The sequence below is a fragment of the Procambarus clarkii genome, chromosome 34, assembly GCF_040958095.1.
Source record: "Procambarus clarkii isolate CNS0578487 chromosome 34, FALCON_Pclarkii_2.0, whole genome shotgun sequence".
Taxonomy (NCBI): domain Eukaryota; kingdom Metazoa; phylum Arthropoda; class Malacostraca; order Decapoda; family Cambaridae; genus Procambarus; species Procambarus clarkii.
In genome coordinates, this window is record NC_091183.1 from 39,542,891 (window position 1) to 39,556,522 (window position 13,632).

General features: G+C 43.9%; 1 protein-coding gene across 7 annotated transcripts in view; it reads left to right on the top strand.

Annotated features, from left to right (window-relative positions):
* trio (trio Rho guanine nucleotide exchange factor) overlaps positions 1-13,632 on the top strand; it is a 766,603-nt gene that overhangs the window by 507,117 nt on the left and 245,854 nt on the right. For all 7 annotated transcript variants that reach the window (XM_069335896.1, XM_069335893.1, XM_069335897.1 and 4 more), the window contains 4 exons: positions 223-1,786; positions 4,705-4,932; positions 5,261-5,409; positions 6,299-6,389. In XM_069335896.1, the coding sequence (XP_069191997.1) occupies positions 223-1,786; positions 4,705-4,932; positions 5,261-5,409; positions 6,299-6,389 (2,032 nt within the window). The remainder of the gene's footprint in view (positions 1-222; positions 1,787-4,704; positions 4,933-5,260; positions 5,410-6,298; positions 6,390-13,632) is intronic.

Consider the following 13,632-nt stretch of genomic DNA (forward strand, 5'->3'; position numbering starts at 1 on the left):
AGAAGTGTGCTGAAAAGGATGAAATGTTGATTTTATTTTTAACCTTAAATAGTATTAACTGTATGTGCTATGTGTTCTGAATATTCTTCAATTATTGAATTTCTCCACAACCTAAAATTAATTCAAACCTAATAAGTTTTTAGTTGTACTGACGATATTGGGAGGTGCTTTCTTACTGAATCTCAAAAGTGAACCTGATCTCTCACTTCAAATATGTTTCAGGTACAAATTGGTCCAAGCTTCTATAACATTCTACAAAACGGCAGAACAAGTGTGTTCAGTGTTGGAAAGTTTGGAACGTGACTATAAGCGAGATGAAGATTGGTGTCAGAAGGACGTGGCGGCCCCAGGTGCTACATCCAGTCAAGGGGAACAACAACAGTCACAACCACAACAGAAACAAGAACAACAGCAGCCAGGGACTGGTCAAGGAAGCCAAACGGGGTCAGATCGTGCAGCTTCAATTTCTCTCCTAATTAATAAACATCAGGAACAAAAAGAAGGATTTTTAAAAGCATGCACGCTTGCCAGACGTACTGCTGAGACTTTCTTGAAATATTCCAATCGATCTCAAAACTATTATAATTTGAAGGGTGATGTGGGGCTCAGAGGACCAGAAACCAAAGTTAGGGGTATTTTAGAGAATCTCATGGCACAAGAGAATAAGGTCCTTGACCACTGGACGCAGAAAAAAAAGAAACTAGACCAGTGTCAGCAGTTTGTTCTTTTTGAAGGATCTGCCAAACAAGCTCTAGATTGGATTATGGAAACTGGTGAGATGTATCTTTCTACACATACTAATTTGGGTGATACCAAAGAAGAGACTGAAAAGCTATTAAAAGAACATAATGAGTTCAAGGGTACAGCTAAGGACACTAGAGAGCGAGTGAAGTTATTATTGCTTTTGGCAGATTCCTTGGTTGAGAAAGGCCATGCGCATGCTGCTGCTATTAAAGATTGGGTAGCACGTGTTGATATGGCTTACAAAAACTTCTCAGGGAGGATGGATAGGTACCGTATGCAATTGGAGAGCCGTTTAGGGATTCAAAGTGAGGATAGTAAAGCTTCCCTTTCTTTAGATCGTCATAGTGACCCATCTCTAGAAAATAAAGTTGGTGCAGTGGTGTCAGTGGCAGAAGTGGCAAATAAAGAAATTAGTGAGGAAAAGCGTAAATCCGCTAGAAAAAAAGAACTCATCATGAGGGAGTTACTTCAGACTGAAAGAGTTTATGTTAAAGATCTTGAAGTGTGTACGAGAACTTACCTTCATGAAACACGGCAACCTACAGCCCCATCTGGGCTGCAAGGCAAAGATGGCATTATATTTTGTAACATGGAGGACATTTTGCAATTCCATAAAGATATTTTCCTCAGAGAGATTGAAAAGTATCAAAGTATGCCGGAAGATGTTGGTCATTGTTTTGTGACATGGGCGACAGAATTTGATGTTTATGTTAAATACTGTAAGGCGCAACCCGAGTCAAACCGTGTGCTAGTCAGTCATTCTGGTACGTTCTATGAAGAAGTTCAACGAAAGCACAACGTTGAACATCCCATCCCAGCTTACCTGATCAAGCCAGTGCAACGTATTACCAAATATCAATTGTTGTTAAAAGAACTTCTCTCTTGTTGTGAGGATGAAAATCAGGGTGAGATCAAGGATGGGTTGGAGGTGATGCAGAATGTCCCAAAGAAAGCCAATGATGCTCTCCACTTGTCCATGCTCGATGGCTGTGATGTCCCTCCCGACTCTTTGGGAGAAGTTATTCTTCAAGATACCTTCCAGGTTAGAAAGCTTATGTTTTACTGAGAAAATATTGAAGCCTTACAATGGAATTGAACCTCCATCCCTGATCTCCCCAGGCACATGCATGACCAACTAGCCCATCAAGGTCAGGTTCGTAGTGCATGTGTCTTGAGAAGTTCAGCAATGTGGATTCGATCCCACCATACAGCTTCAATATTTTCTCATAGATATGTCATGGTACAATAATTGTGATTTCATTGTGTGAAATCATTCGTAATTAAATAAATTATGTTTTAATGTTTTAAAAATAATTGTTATTGTAAATGTCAGCACATTATTTGTGTAAACTTGCCTATCCTAATTTAGATCATCTCTTTTTAACTTCCTGCTTTTAGTACTGAAGTTCTCATTAAGAATGGTGATATAATTTTAATATGGTTGAGAAGTCTTGCATATCTAGCAGCAACATACTGTCTTGTAGACATCCAACCCACAAATCTGAAAATAAAGGTACTAGTGACAACACTTCATTCATCGTGGACCATCAGGGTGAAGTTGTCATTTTCATCTATGTTATTGTGATTTATTGTCTGCATACACAGTTATATTTTCTCAGTGTCATATACCCAATGTCGATCCTCGGTGGAGGCGGAGACAAATGGGCAAAATGATTCTTTTACCCTGATGACCCTGTTACCTAGCAGTAAATGGGAGTTAGACAGCTGCTACGGGCTGCTTCCTGGCGGTGTGTAGCAAAAAGGAGGCCTGGTTGAGGACCGGGCTGTGGGGACGCTAAGCCCCGAAATCATCTCGAGATAATCTCAAGATATACCTTACACCTACGTTTTCTTAATCTGCACTTTCTTTTTTTATCAAATCATCATAAACTTTATAGTTAATCTTTTTATTATTCATTACTCCTTTAATCCTTTTTCTTAATTGCTGAATTCTGAATTCCTGATATATGACATCCACATTAGATAGTTCTCGTTATTTATTTTTAATTTTATTATGGGGTGCATTTACTGAGGGATGTTAAGGTAAATCAGTTTTATTTTGCTATTCATTAAGTCATGCTATATTTTTTTGCATATTGGTAATATGAGTTAAGAACCGGGAAGGCAAATAAATAAAAGTTTGAAAATAAGCTGCTGTTTTGAAAAGAAGAAAGAGAAGATGGATGATAAAGTAAATGAATATAGTACAGTAAGAATAAACATGGGAGAGTATTAACTTGTAAAGAATAACTTACAAATGGATAAAGATATTAGAGTATTGAAAAAATCTACTGGCTGTAAATATGGTTACGAATAGGTTTGCTGTGAGAAGGTATGGCAAGATAGAATACCAAAAGACAAGGTGTGGGTGAGTGTGAATGGCAGGATAGTAATATAGTGTTAAGAATATAATACAAAAACTGGTAGTTATCTTGAGGTTATCTTGAGTTGATTTCGGGGCTTTAGTGTCCCTGCGGTCCGGTCCTCGACCAGGCCTCCACCCCCAGGAAGCAGCCCGTGACAGCTGACTAACTCCCAGGTACCTATTTACTGCTAGGTAACAGGGGCATAGGGTGAAAGAAACTCTGCCCATCGTTTCTCGCCGGCGCCCGTGATCGAACCCGGGACCACAGGATCACGTGTACAGCGTGCTGTCCGCTCGGCCGGCCGGCCCCTTAAATGCCTATCGAGTTGTGTCTACGTCTACAGGAAGCAAGGTTCATCTCTAGAGGCCTCCCTCATAGCTATTGTGCTTGGATTATTTTTAAGCTAATTCTTGGTCGCTTCCATAGGCAATGTTGAGCTCTTCCAAAGTCATAGTCAAATTCCAGCTTGTCCAGTGCAACCTTCTCATCTCTGATGCTGCAGGGCTCAGGAGGGGGGGGAGGGGACACTGTACAATTCTTAATACAATACAAAATGAATGTGGGAAGGTTTATGCATCTATACTCAAAGTATTGGTCTGCAGAATGCTAGTTGGCTACCGTGTTGCTACCCAAACCCACCACTAGGTGTCACTATCATTACTATCAACAGAGGCTCTTGGGGGATTTACCACACATTCTTTACAGGCTCTCCACCAACTTTTTAAGTAAAAATAACAATGTTTAATATTTTGAAAAATATCACATAAAGATGTGAATTGGCAAGTACTGTTTTGCTAGAATTCTTTCAATTTGCTACTCTGATAAAAAATGAAACTTTTTTCCTGACTGGAAATCTACAGACCAAAACAACCCACCTAACCTGTCAAGAATAATGTATAGAAAACATCAATATTACAGTGCTTGAATTTTTACTAGTGCGTCACATTTTTAACTGATTGTTTATTCCGTTAAAAATTGACTTATTAAGTGAGAGGACAGGTTGCTCAACACCTTAAGAATTAAAAAGATTATTACACTGGAGGATTTGCTTTATTTGTTATTTTAAGCAATTGATGAAGGCAGCACATGTCAGTATGTCTACCAAGGTAATGCTTCCTTTATAGTATGTTGTTTTCATTTTATTCCTAATGTCTTTGTTGTTTAATTTGAGGTGTTAATATTTTATAGTTTCATTTGTACATTATTGATTTGAATTTTGTACCAATGACCTCAATGGTTTGGTACCAAAGATGTATACTGTACTGTATATCAATCAATCGTCAGTCAATATTTGGCACTTAAGAGAACCAAATGTTTAAACCTCATACCGTAGTTGTAATTGGCAGCGAGAGTCAGATATTACAAACCTCTGCCTAGTTATTCTTTATGCTGGTTTATATCTGTCAAAACTTACACACTGAGGTAGTTGTCACTTGTATGTGTTAAGAAACAGAATGTGTTTAGTATGAAGGTTGTTTCAGAATGTATTCATAGGTGGAAATGATAAGTGGATCAACTGTTTCAGCATTTTATATAAATATTTTTGTATTGGATGCAGTAGTATAAATTTGTATTATTTGTTTGTTTTATCTAGGTGTGGGATCCACGGCAATTAATCAGAAAGGGCCGTGACCGGCACATATTTTTATTTGACCTGTACCTGGTATTTTGTAAAGAAGTGCGGGATCCCAGTGGTAACAAGACCAAATATGCATACAAAAATCGTCTTGTTACATCTGAACTCGGTGTCACTGAACACATGGAAGGGGATGAATGTAAATTTGCGGTATGGACTGCACGGACAGGAGTTAGTGATGGCAAGGTGAGTCACACTCTATGTTTTGTAACATTATTAACCCTTAAATGGCTCAGCTAATTAAAAGTCCTATATTGTGGTGTGCATGACAAAAAATAGGTCACAAAACTGATGTTAAATTTGCATTTGGCAATTTGATCACAGGAGGTAATCACAGATAGTAATTTAAACCATTTAAGGGTTATTAGAATGACATCCATTTTCTCTTGAAAAATTAAAGAAAATACAAAAATCAATATGGTAAAAAGAATCAGTACGAGCATGTTATGTACTGGTATTAAGTTAATATGTTAGTTGCTGTTTTGTATATTGTTCGGTAATTTCTGTTTTGCAGATGATACTCCGAGCCAACACTTTAGAAGTGAAGCAAACTTGGGTGAGAAAGCTTAGAGAGGTCCTCCAGGAGACATATTTGAGCTCTGCAATACCTTTCTCAATGGCCAAGTCCCCAGCTAAAACTCCCAAGCAGAACCGTGTCAGCAGGTAAAATAACTACTCAGCATTATACTATATATCCAGTTTCTTGAACTATATTATAGTTTATAAGTAATAGTATAACATAATAAATGAAATAGAAACTGAAAAGGAGAAAGGACCCATGTGTGTATGTAATTTCCTAAGTGTAGTTACAGGATGAGAGCTATGCTATGTCCATCTTTCCAGTACTGAACGCTTTGTCGTATAATGCTTTGACACCACTGATTGTTTTGTCCTCTACCACCACCTCACTTAACTTGTTCCAACCATCTACCATAGTTTGCAAAAGTGAATTTTCTAATATTTTGAATATTATAGCTTAGATCTTAGTGATCTAAGCTTAGATATCTAAGCTTAATTATGATATGCTAATAGCAGATCACTCAGCTTAGTTATTATATACTCTAGCAGATTACTAAGCTTAGTGTTATTTGATGTTGTCAGATCATCTTGAGAGCACATGCTGTAGTCATATCACTAAGCTTTGTATCTTACACTGTAGTCATATCACTAAGCTTTGTATCTTACACTGTAGTCATATCACTAAGCTTTGTATCTTACACTGTAGTCATATCACTAAGCTTTGAATCTTACACTGTAGTCATATCACTAAGCTTTGTATCTTATGCTGTAGTCATATCACTAAGCTTTGAATCTTACACTGTAGTCATATCACTAAGCTTTGTATCTTACGCTGTAGTCATATCACTAAGCTTTGTATCTTACACTGTAGTCATATCACTAAGCTTTGAATCTTACACTGTAGTCATATCACTAAGCTTTGTATCTTACACTGTAATCAATATCACAAAGTTTTGTATCTTACGCTGTAGTCATATCACACTTTTTAGTAACATATCTGTATTCATTAACATGGTTTTATTTCTGTGTTCAGGGACATGGAAGAGTCCATAGATGAGAGCGCAGAGAATACTGACCGTAACTCTCTGGCCTCTTATTCTTCATCCAATACAGACTCCGATAAGGTAAGTGCAGGATCCTTGCCTTATCATTTTGTAATTATTGATTTGTGATGAGGTTTTCTTTATTGGTGGAGATTTACACACAAGCACACATTTACAGAAGAGGACAGAGAATCACCAGTGCTGCATTACAGCACGAATAATTTCCTTAGCAAAACCAATAATGTATGTTATTGCCTACTCATTGTATTACCAGTACAGTATATGTCTGTGGAACGAATTCTGGTTTGATATCATCTTTCAGTTAACACAAATACTGCAGTAATGTTGAAAAGAGATTTGTAAAAAGAGGAACTGAACGAAAGCTTCATAGAATCCATTATTATTTACTCATATCATTCATTAACTCATTTTCAAGCAAGTAAACTCGTATTTTATGTATGTGAACACAGGTACTAAAATTAAACAAAAATTGAGATGAGTGGAAATGACTGAAAGAATAGTGATAGATGATCAAGAGTAGTGACCTGGATTAATTGAGAGAAGGGTGTACCTGCCTGGTGTTTGGATTGATTGTAATAGCACTGATACATGGAATGATTAAGAGTAGTCATATATTGATTAATGTAGAGAGTACTGATGTACAGTATGAATCGGTTGTATAGATGTGTGCAGTGACCGTGTGGAGATCTCTCTGAAACAAAATAAAATCATACACTTGTCTGTTATAGATAGAAAAGGCAGGATGTTAACACCTTATTTATGTGACAGCTGCTGGCTAAATTTACAGCTGTTATGAATCATAGTTGTTACACTCGCCTCCTCCTCTCACACTCGCCTCCTCCTCTCACACTCGCCTCCTCCTCTCACACTCCTCTCCACCTCTCACACTCCTCTCCACCTCTCACACTCGCCTCCTCCTCTCACACTCGCCTCCACCTCTCACTCTTCCCTCCACCTCTCACACTCACCTCCACCTCTCACTCTTCCCTCCACCTCTCACACTCGCCTCCATCTCTCACACTCACCTCCTCCTCTCACACTCACCTCCACCTCTCACTCTTCCCTCCACCTCTCACACTCACCTCCACCTCTCACTCTTCCCTCCACCTCTCACACTCACCTCCACCTCTCACACTCACCTCCACCTCTCACACTCACCGCCACCTCTCACACTCGCCTCCACCTCTCACGCTGCAACCCGTTCTCGCACTTGCTTATAGTCAATATTGGCTTATTTAATAAGTGCATATGTGACATATTAATTGATTGTGAATATTTTAGTTTACCTTGAAAAGCTTCATAGAAAACACCGACCTCACCTAACCTTCTTAGTATGTTAAGATAAGCATCTTATTGCTTCTTAATTACAATTATTACTTAACCTATTATAGGTATAGGTTAAGTAATAATTGTAATTACAAAGCAATAAGATGCTTATCTTAACATACTAAGAAGGTTAGGTAAGGTCGGTGTTTTCTATGAAGCTTTTCAAGGTAAACTAAAATATTCACAATAAATTAGTATGTCACATATGTACTTATTTAATAAGTCAATATTGACTGTACAAAAGTGCGAGAACGGGTTGCACGCTCGCCTCCACCTCTCACACTTGGTCCCACGTTTCATACTCGTTCACACTCGTCCCCACCCATGTAGACAGTTTTTGGGACGACGAAGACCTAGTGAGACGGGAAGTGATGTGTTAATGTTGATCAGGAAAGTGTAGCCCATGAAATATGGCCTTATAGAGGAAGCTGAGCCTATGGGCCAGTAGTGGAGGAGGAGTGCTGATAAAGACCAACTGGACCAGTCTGGTTATAGGGGTATGTGGGCCTGCAGGCCGACGCTCCAAGTAGCAGGCTGTTAGACAAGTTGTCACAGTTCAAGCCTGGTTCCAGTCTGGTCTTGGGGAGTAGAAGAACTCCCAGAACCCACTACAGGTATACTCTACTATAGGGCTAGTGAGGGGCTGGAGTAGAGAATTCCTGTCACAGGCCAGTGGTGGGCCGGAGTGGAGGAGGATTCCTGCCAAAGGCCGGAGTGGAGGAGGATTCCTGCCAAAGGCCGGAGTGGAGGAGGAGGATTCCTGTCACAGGCCAGTGGTGGGCCGAAGTGGAGGAGGATTCCTGCCAGAGGCCGGAGTGGAGAAGGAGGATTCCTGCCACAGGCCGGTGGTGGGTCGGAGTGGAGGAGGCTAGGTGGCGCAGAGGGGTGGGCGGGGGACATGAGTAGCGCGGGCGGCAGGAGGAGGAGGAGCAGCAGCAGCAGCAGCAGGAGGCGGCGGCGGCGCGAGCGGGAAAGGCTGTGAGAGACAATCAGTGTTGGCAGCGCCACCCCAGTGACCACCAGAACCACAGGTGCCTCTCGTGTCGACCCGCGAACCTACTGCCCACCAAATCCACCTAACTCGACTATTGAAGGGGGTGCTGGTAGCCATGCAGCAGGCTCCTCGCCCGCCCCACCAACACTGCTGGCTCTCTCAGGGCTGGAGGGTGCAAGTTGCTCTCTGGAGGCAGTACACTGACCTGACCTGCCCGGTGTTCAGTGTCTTCCTCTTATGCCGTTGACAGCTTTGATCTCCTCAGTGTACACTTTCTTACCTTGGTTACCATTCTAAGGGGTAACCTAGTGCCTTGCTCTGAGGGACCTTAGTGCCTTGCTCTGAGGGACCTTAGTGCCTTGCTCCGAGGTTCCTTAGTGCCATGCTCCGAGGGTCCTTAGTGCCATGCTCCGAGGGTCCTTAGTGCCATGCTCCGAGGTTCCTTAGTGCCATGCTCCGAGGTTCCTTAGTGCCATGCTTCGAGAGTCCTTAGTGCCATGCTCTGAGGTTACTTAGTGCCATGCTCTGGGGTTACTTAGTGCCATGCTCTGAGGTTACTTAGTGCCATACTCTGGGGTTACTTAGTGCCATGCTTTGGGGTTACTCAGTGCCATTCTCTGGGGTTACTCAGTGCCATGCTCTGGGGTTACTTAGTGCCATGCTCTGGGGTTACTGAGTGCCATGCTCTGGGGTTACTTAGTGCCATGCTCTGGGGTTACTTAGTGCCATACTCTGGGGTTACTGAGTGCCATGGTCTGGGGTTACTGAGTGCCATACTCTGGGGTTACTGAGTGCCATGCTCTGGGGTTATGGAGTGCCATGCTCTGGGGTTACTTAAGTGCCATGCTCTGGGGTTACTTAGTGCCATGCTCTGGGGTTACTTAGTGCCATGCTCTGGGGTTACTTAGTGCCATGCTCTGGGGTTACTTAGTGCCATGCTCTGGGGTTACTGAGTGCCATGCTCTGGGGTTAGTGCCATGCTCTGGGGTTACTGAGTGCCATGCTCTGGGGTTAGTGCCATGCTCTGGGGTTACTGAGTGCCATGCTCTGGGGTTACTGAGTGCCATGCTCTGGGGTTAGTGCCATGCTCTGGGGTTACTGAGTGCCATGCTCTGGGGTTAGTGCCATGCTCTGGGGTTACTGAGTACCATGCTCTGGGGTTACTGAGTGCCATGCTCTGGGGTTAGTGCCATGCTCTGGGGTTACTGAGTGCCATGCTCTGGGGTTACTGAGTGCCATGCTCTGGGGTTACTGAGTGCCATGCTCCTGGGTTAGTGCCATGCTCTGGGGTTACTTAGTGCCATGCTCTGGGGTTACTGAGTGCCATGCTCTGGGGTTAGTGCCATGCTCTGGGGTTACTGAGTGTCATGCTCTGGGGTTAGTGCCATGCTCTGGGGTTACTTAGTGCCATGCTCTGGGGTTACTTAGTGCCATGCTCTGGGGTTACTGAGTGCCATGCTCTGGGGTTACTGAGTGCCATGCTCCTGGGTTAGTGCCATGCTCTGGGGTTACTTAGTACCATGCTCTGGGGTTACTGAGTGCCATGCTCTGGGGTTAGTGCCATACTCTGGGGTTACTGAGTACCATGCTCTGGGGTTACTGAGTGCCATACTCTGGGGTTACTGAGTGCCATACTCCGGGGTTACTGAGTGCCATACTCCGGGGTTACTGAGTGCCATACTCCGGGGTTACTGAGTGCCATGCTCTGGGGTTAGTGCCATGCTCTGGGGTTAGTGCCATGCTCTGGGGTTACCTAGTGCCATGCTGTGGGGTTACCTAGTGCCATGCTCTAGGGTTACTGAGTGCCATGCTCTGGGGTTAGTGCCATGCTCTGGGGTTAGTGCCATGCTCTGGGGTATGACCTGGCGTCACGTAACAGTTATTGTGGGGACAGGGCCTCTCCGACAGTGTGTATGCTGTGTCACCGAAGGTGTCGAGGGATGACGGTCAGGCGGGACTCTGGACAAAATCCAACCTCTTGACCTAACCAAGACACTTACCAACCCAAGCAACCCGCCTAACCCATCTAGTCCCACGTATAGAAAACGTAGATATGTGTGTGCTTGTTATAAGTAGGATGCATTTGTAACGTTAAATGTAAAACTCGTGTAAAATGAGACGTAATTACACAAGCCCGTTCACTATATTATTTATACACTTCGTTAACAATTTTAACTTATATTGTTGTAATGTAAATTATTGCTAATGTATAAATGTAATGCATAAATTATTGCTGTAATGTTAATTATCTTGCTCCTAACACGACCCTTAACACACGCAGAGGAACCCGCCTCTAGCCTGAAGAAGGCGATGCCTTGAAAAACATTAATATTCCGGTGTTCGAATTTTCACAAATCACATTTGTAACGGGTTGGTCGATTCCGTTCCAAATGCGACGCATTAGACGAGAGGACGGGTTGATAACCGGCTCAATTTCTATCACCAACATTATTGACCTTTCGGGACACGTGAATTTAGCTTTGTTATTTGTTATTTGGTCATCAACAGCATGAGACCTTCCTGTATTCTAACGACTCACATATTACCTAAACTTTAACAGCTTACACCATCACCTAATTTTCACGGCTCGTTTGCCAATTAAAAATATTTTCACGACTTTAAAACAAAAAAATATAACCATTACAATTTTTGTTTTTATAATTATAAAATGTGTAGTTATGGACTGTCATTGTGAAAGATTGCATTACAAATAATTACAAAGTTATGCTTTGGCATGCAGTATAGAAATTGTAATTATTGACCAATTTTGAATGTAAAAGTTGTAAAATGTCCTCTCCAGGCTCCAGTGTTATTGTGAAGTTGTGATGGGAGAGTGGTGGGGCATGGGAGGGGGGTGGGGCATGGGAGAGAGGGTGGAGATGGGAGAGGTGGGGAGATGGGGAGATGGGAGAGGGGTAGAGTGATGGGAGAGGGGGTGGAGATGGGAGAGGGGGTGGAGATGGGAGAGGGGGTGGAGATGGGAGAGGGGGTGGAGATGGGAGAGGGGTAGAATGATGGGAAGGGGTGGAGATGGGAGAGGGGTAGAATGATGGGAGAGGGGTAGAATGATGGGAGAGGGGTAGAGTGATGGGAGAGGGGGTGGAGATGGGAGAGGGGGTGGAGATAGGAGAGGGGGTGGAGATGGGAGAGGGGGTGGAGATGGGAGGGAGTGGTGATGACCAACCAGTGCCTGTGTGGCCTCTGCTCTTATCTGGCCCCCTAGTTGTTCACTGTGGGCACTGTCTTTGTTCTTGTTCACCTGTCTGTGTGCGGTGAACATTGTTCCTTTACTGTGGACAGTGAATACAAGAATGTAACAACTCTTGTATATATCTAAAAAAAAAAAAAAATAAATCTTAACTTTTCTTGGACGACAGAGGGGGAGAGATTGGGAGAGTCGGGGGAGGGAGAGAAGAGGGCAGGTGGATCTTAGGGGAGAACGTTGGAGAGAGTGAGATGGGGAAAGAGAGAGAGAGAGGGAAGGGAGGGGGGTGGGGTGCTGGTGAGAGTGACAAGTGTAAGTGGAGAAAGAATCCCACTGCACAACCGAGACCCCTGATGTATATATGGGAGACACTGGAAGGCCAGGTTCTTAAACAAAATGACAACATATTGGCACGAAAGGTATGGCAGGAAGTGCAGAATAGTCCCGGTGAGACTTGGAGGCGCCGTAGACAACATGAGAGAACATTGGGAACATGAGAGAACATTGGGAACATGAGAGAACATTGTGGGAACATGAGAGAACATTGTGGGAACATGAAGAGGTCCACAGCTCCACAACGCCTCTCCATCAAACATAAGAAATATTCCCGTAAAACATAAGTGGACGTTTTCAAGAGGCAAATGGACAAATTGCTGCAGGAAGTGCCTGATCAACCAGGTTGTGGTGGCTACGTGAGTCTGCGGCTCGCAACAAGCACCAGCCTCTCATATCCAATTATCGCAAGACAAGGCTTGGAGAGTAGAAGCACTCTGGAAACCATGTAAGGGTAAATTAAGGTAATTTGCCACCTCGTAAAAATGCAACTTTTTTACCTTACCAGAGACGTACGAACCCAAGCAACCCTCCTATCTTATCCAGGCCGATGCCGTGGATACGTCGATATTACGGTGCTTTAGTTCGTATTAATGCGTCGCATTTTTGTCCAGTGGTCGAGTCAGTACTAAATGTGATCTATGGTACCCACCTCCACTCCTCTAGTAACCCCCCCCCCCCAGCACACTGGGCACCCTCCCTACCCTGCTGCCTACCCTACTACCCTTCCTACCCTACTACCCTGCCTACCCTACTACCCTGCCTACCCTACTACCCTGCCTACCCTACTACCCTGCCTACCCTACTACCCTGCCTACCCTACTACCCTGCCTACCCTACTACCCTGCCTACCCTACTACCCTGCCTACCCTGCCTACCCTGCCTACCCTACCTACCCTACCTACCCTACTACCCTACCTTGAGGCTACCTTGAGGTGCTTCCGGGGCTTAGTGTCCCCGCGGCCCGGTCGTCGACCAGGCCTCCTGGTTGCTGGACTGATCAACCAGGCTGTTAGACGCGGCTGCTCGCAGCCTGACGTATGAGTCACAGCCTGGTTGATCAGGCCTACCCCTGCCTACCCTACTACCCTGCCTACCCTACTACCCTGCCTAGCCCCATCATTTACTTCCTGCCTCCTCCTTACCTATCTGTCTCTTCCTCATATTTCATTACATATTCCTCCCTTGTCCTTACCTACCGGAGCCGGTCGGCCGAGCGGACAGCACGCTGTACTTCTGATCCTGTGGTCCTGGGTTCGATCCCAGGCGCCGGCGAGAAACAATGGGCAGAGTTTCTTTCACCCTATGCCCCCTGTTACCTAGCAGTAAAATAGGTACCTGGGTGTTAGTCAGCTGTCACGGGCTGCTTGCTACCTGGGGGTGGAGGCCTGGTCGAGGACCGAGCCGCGGGGACACTAAAAAGCCCCGAAATCATCTCAAGATAA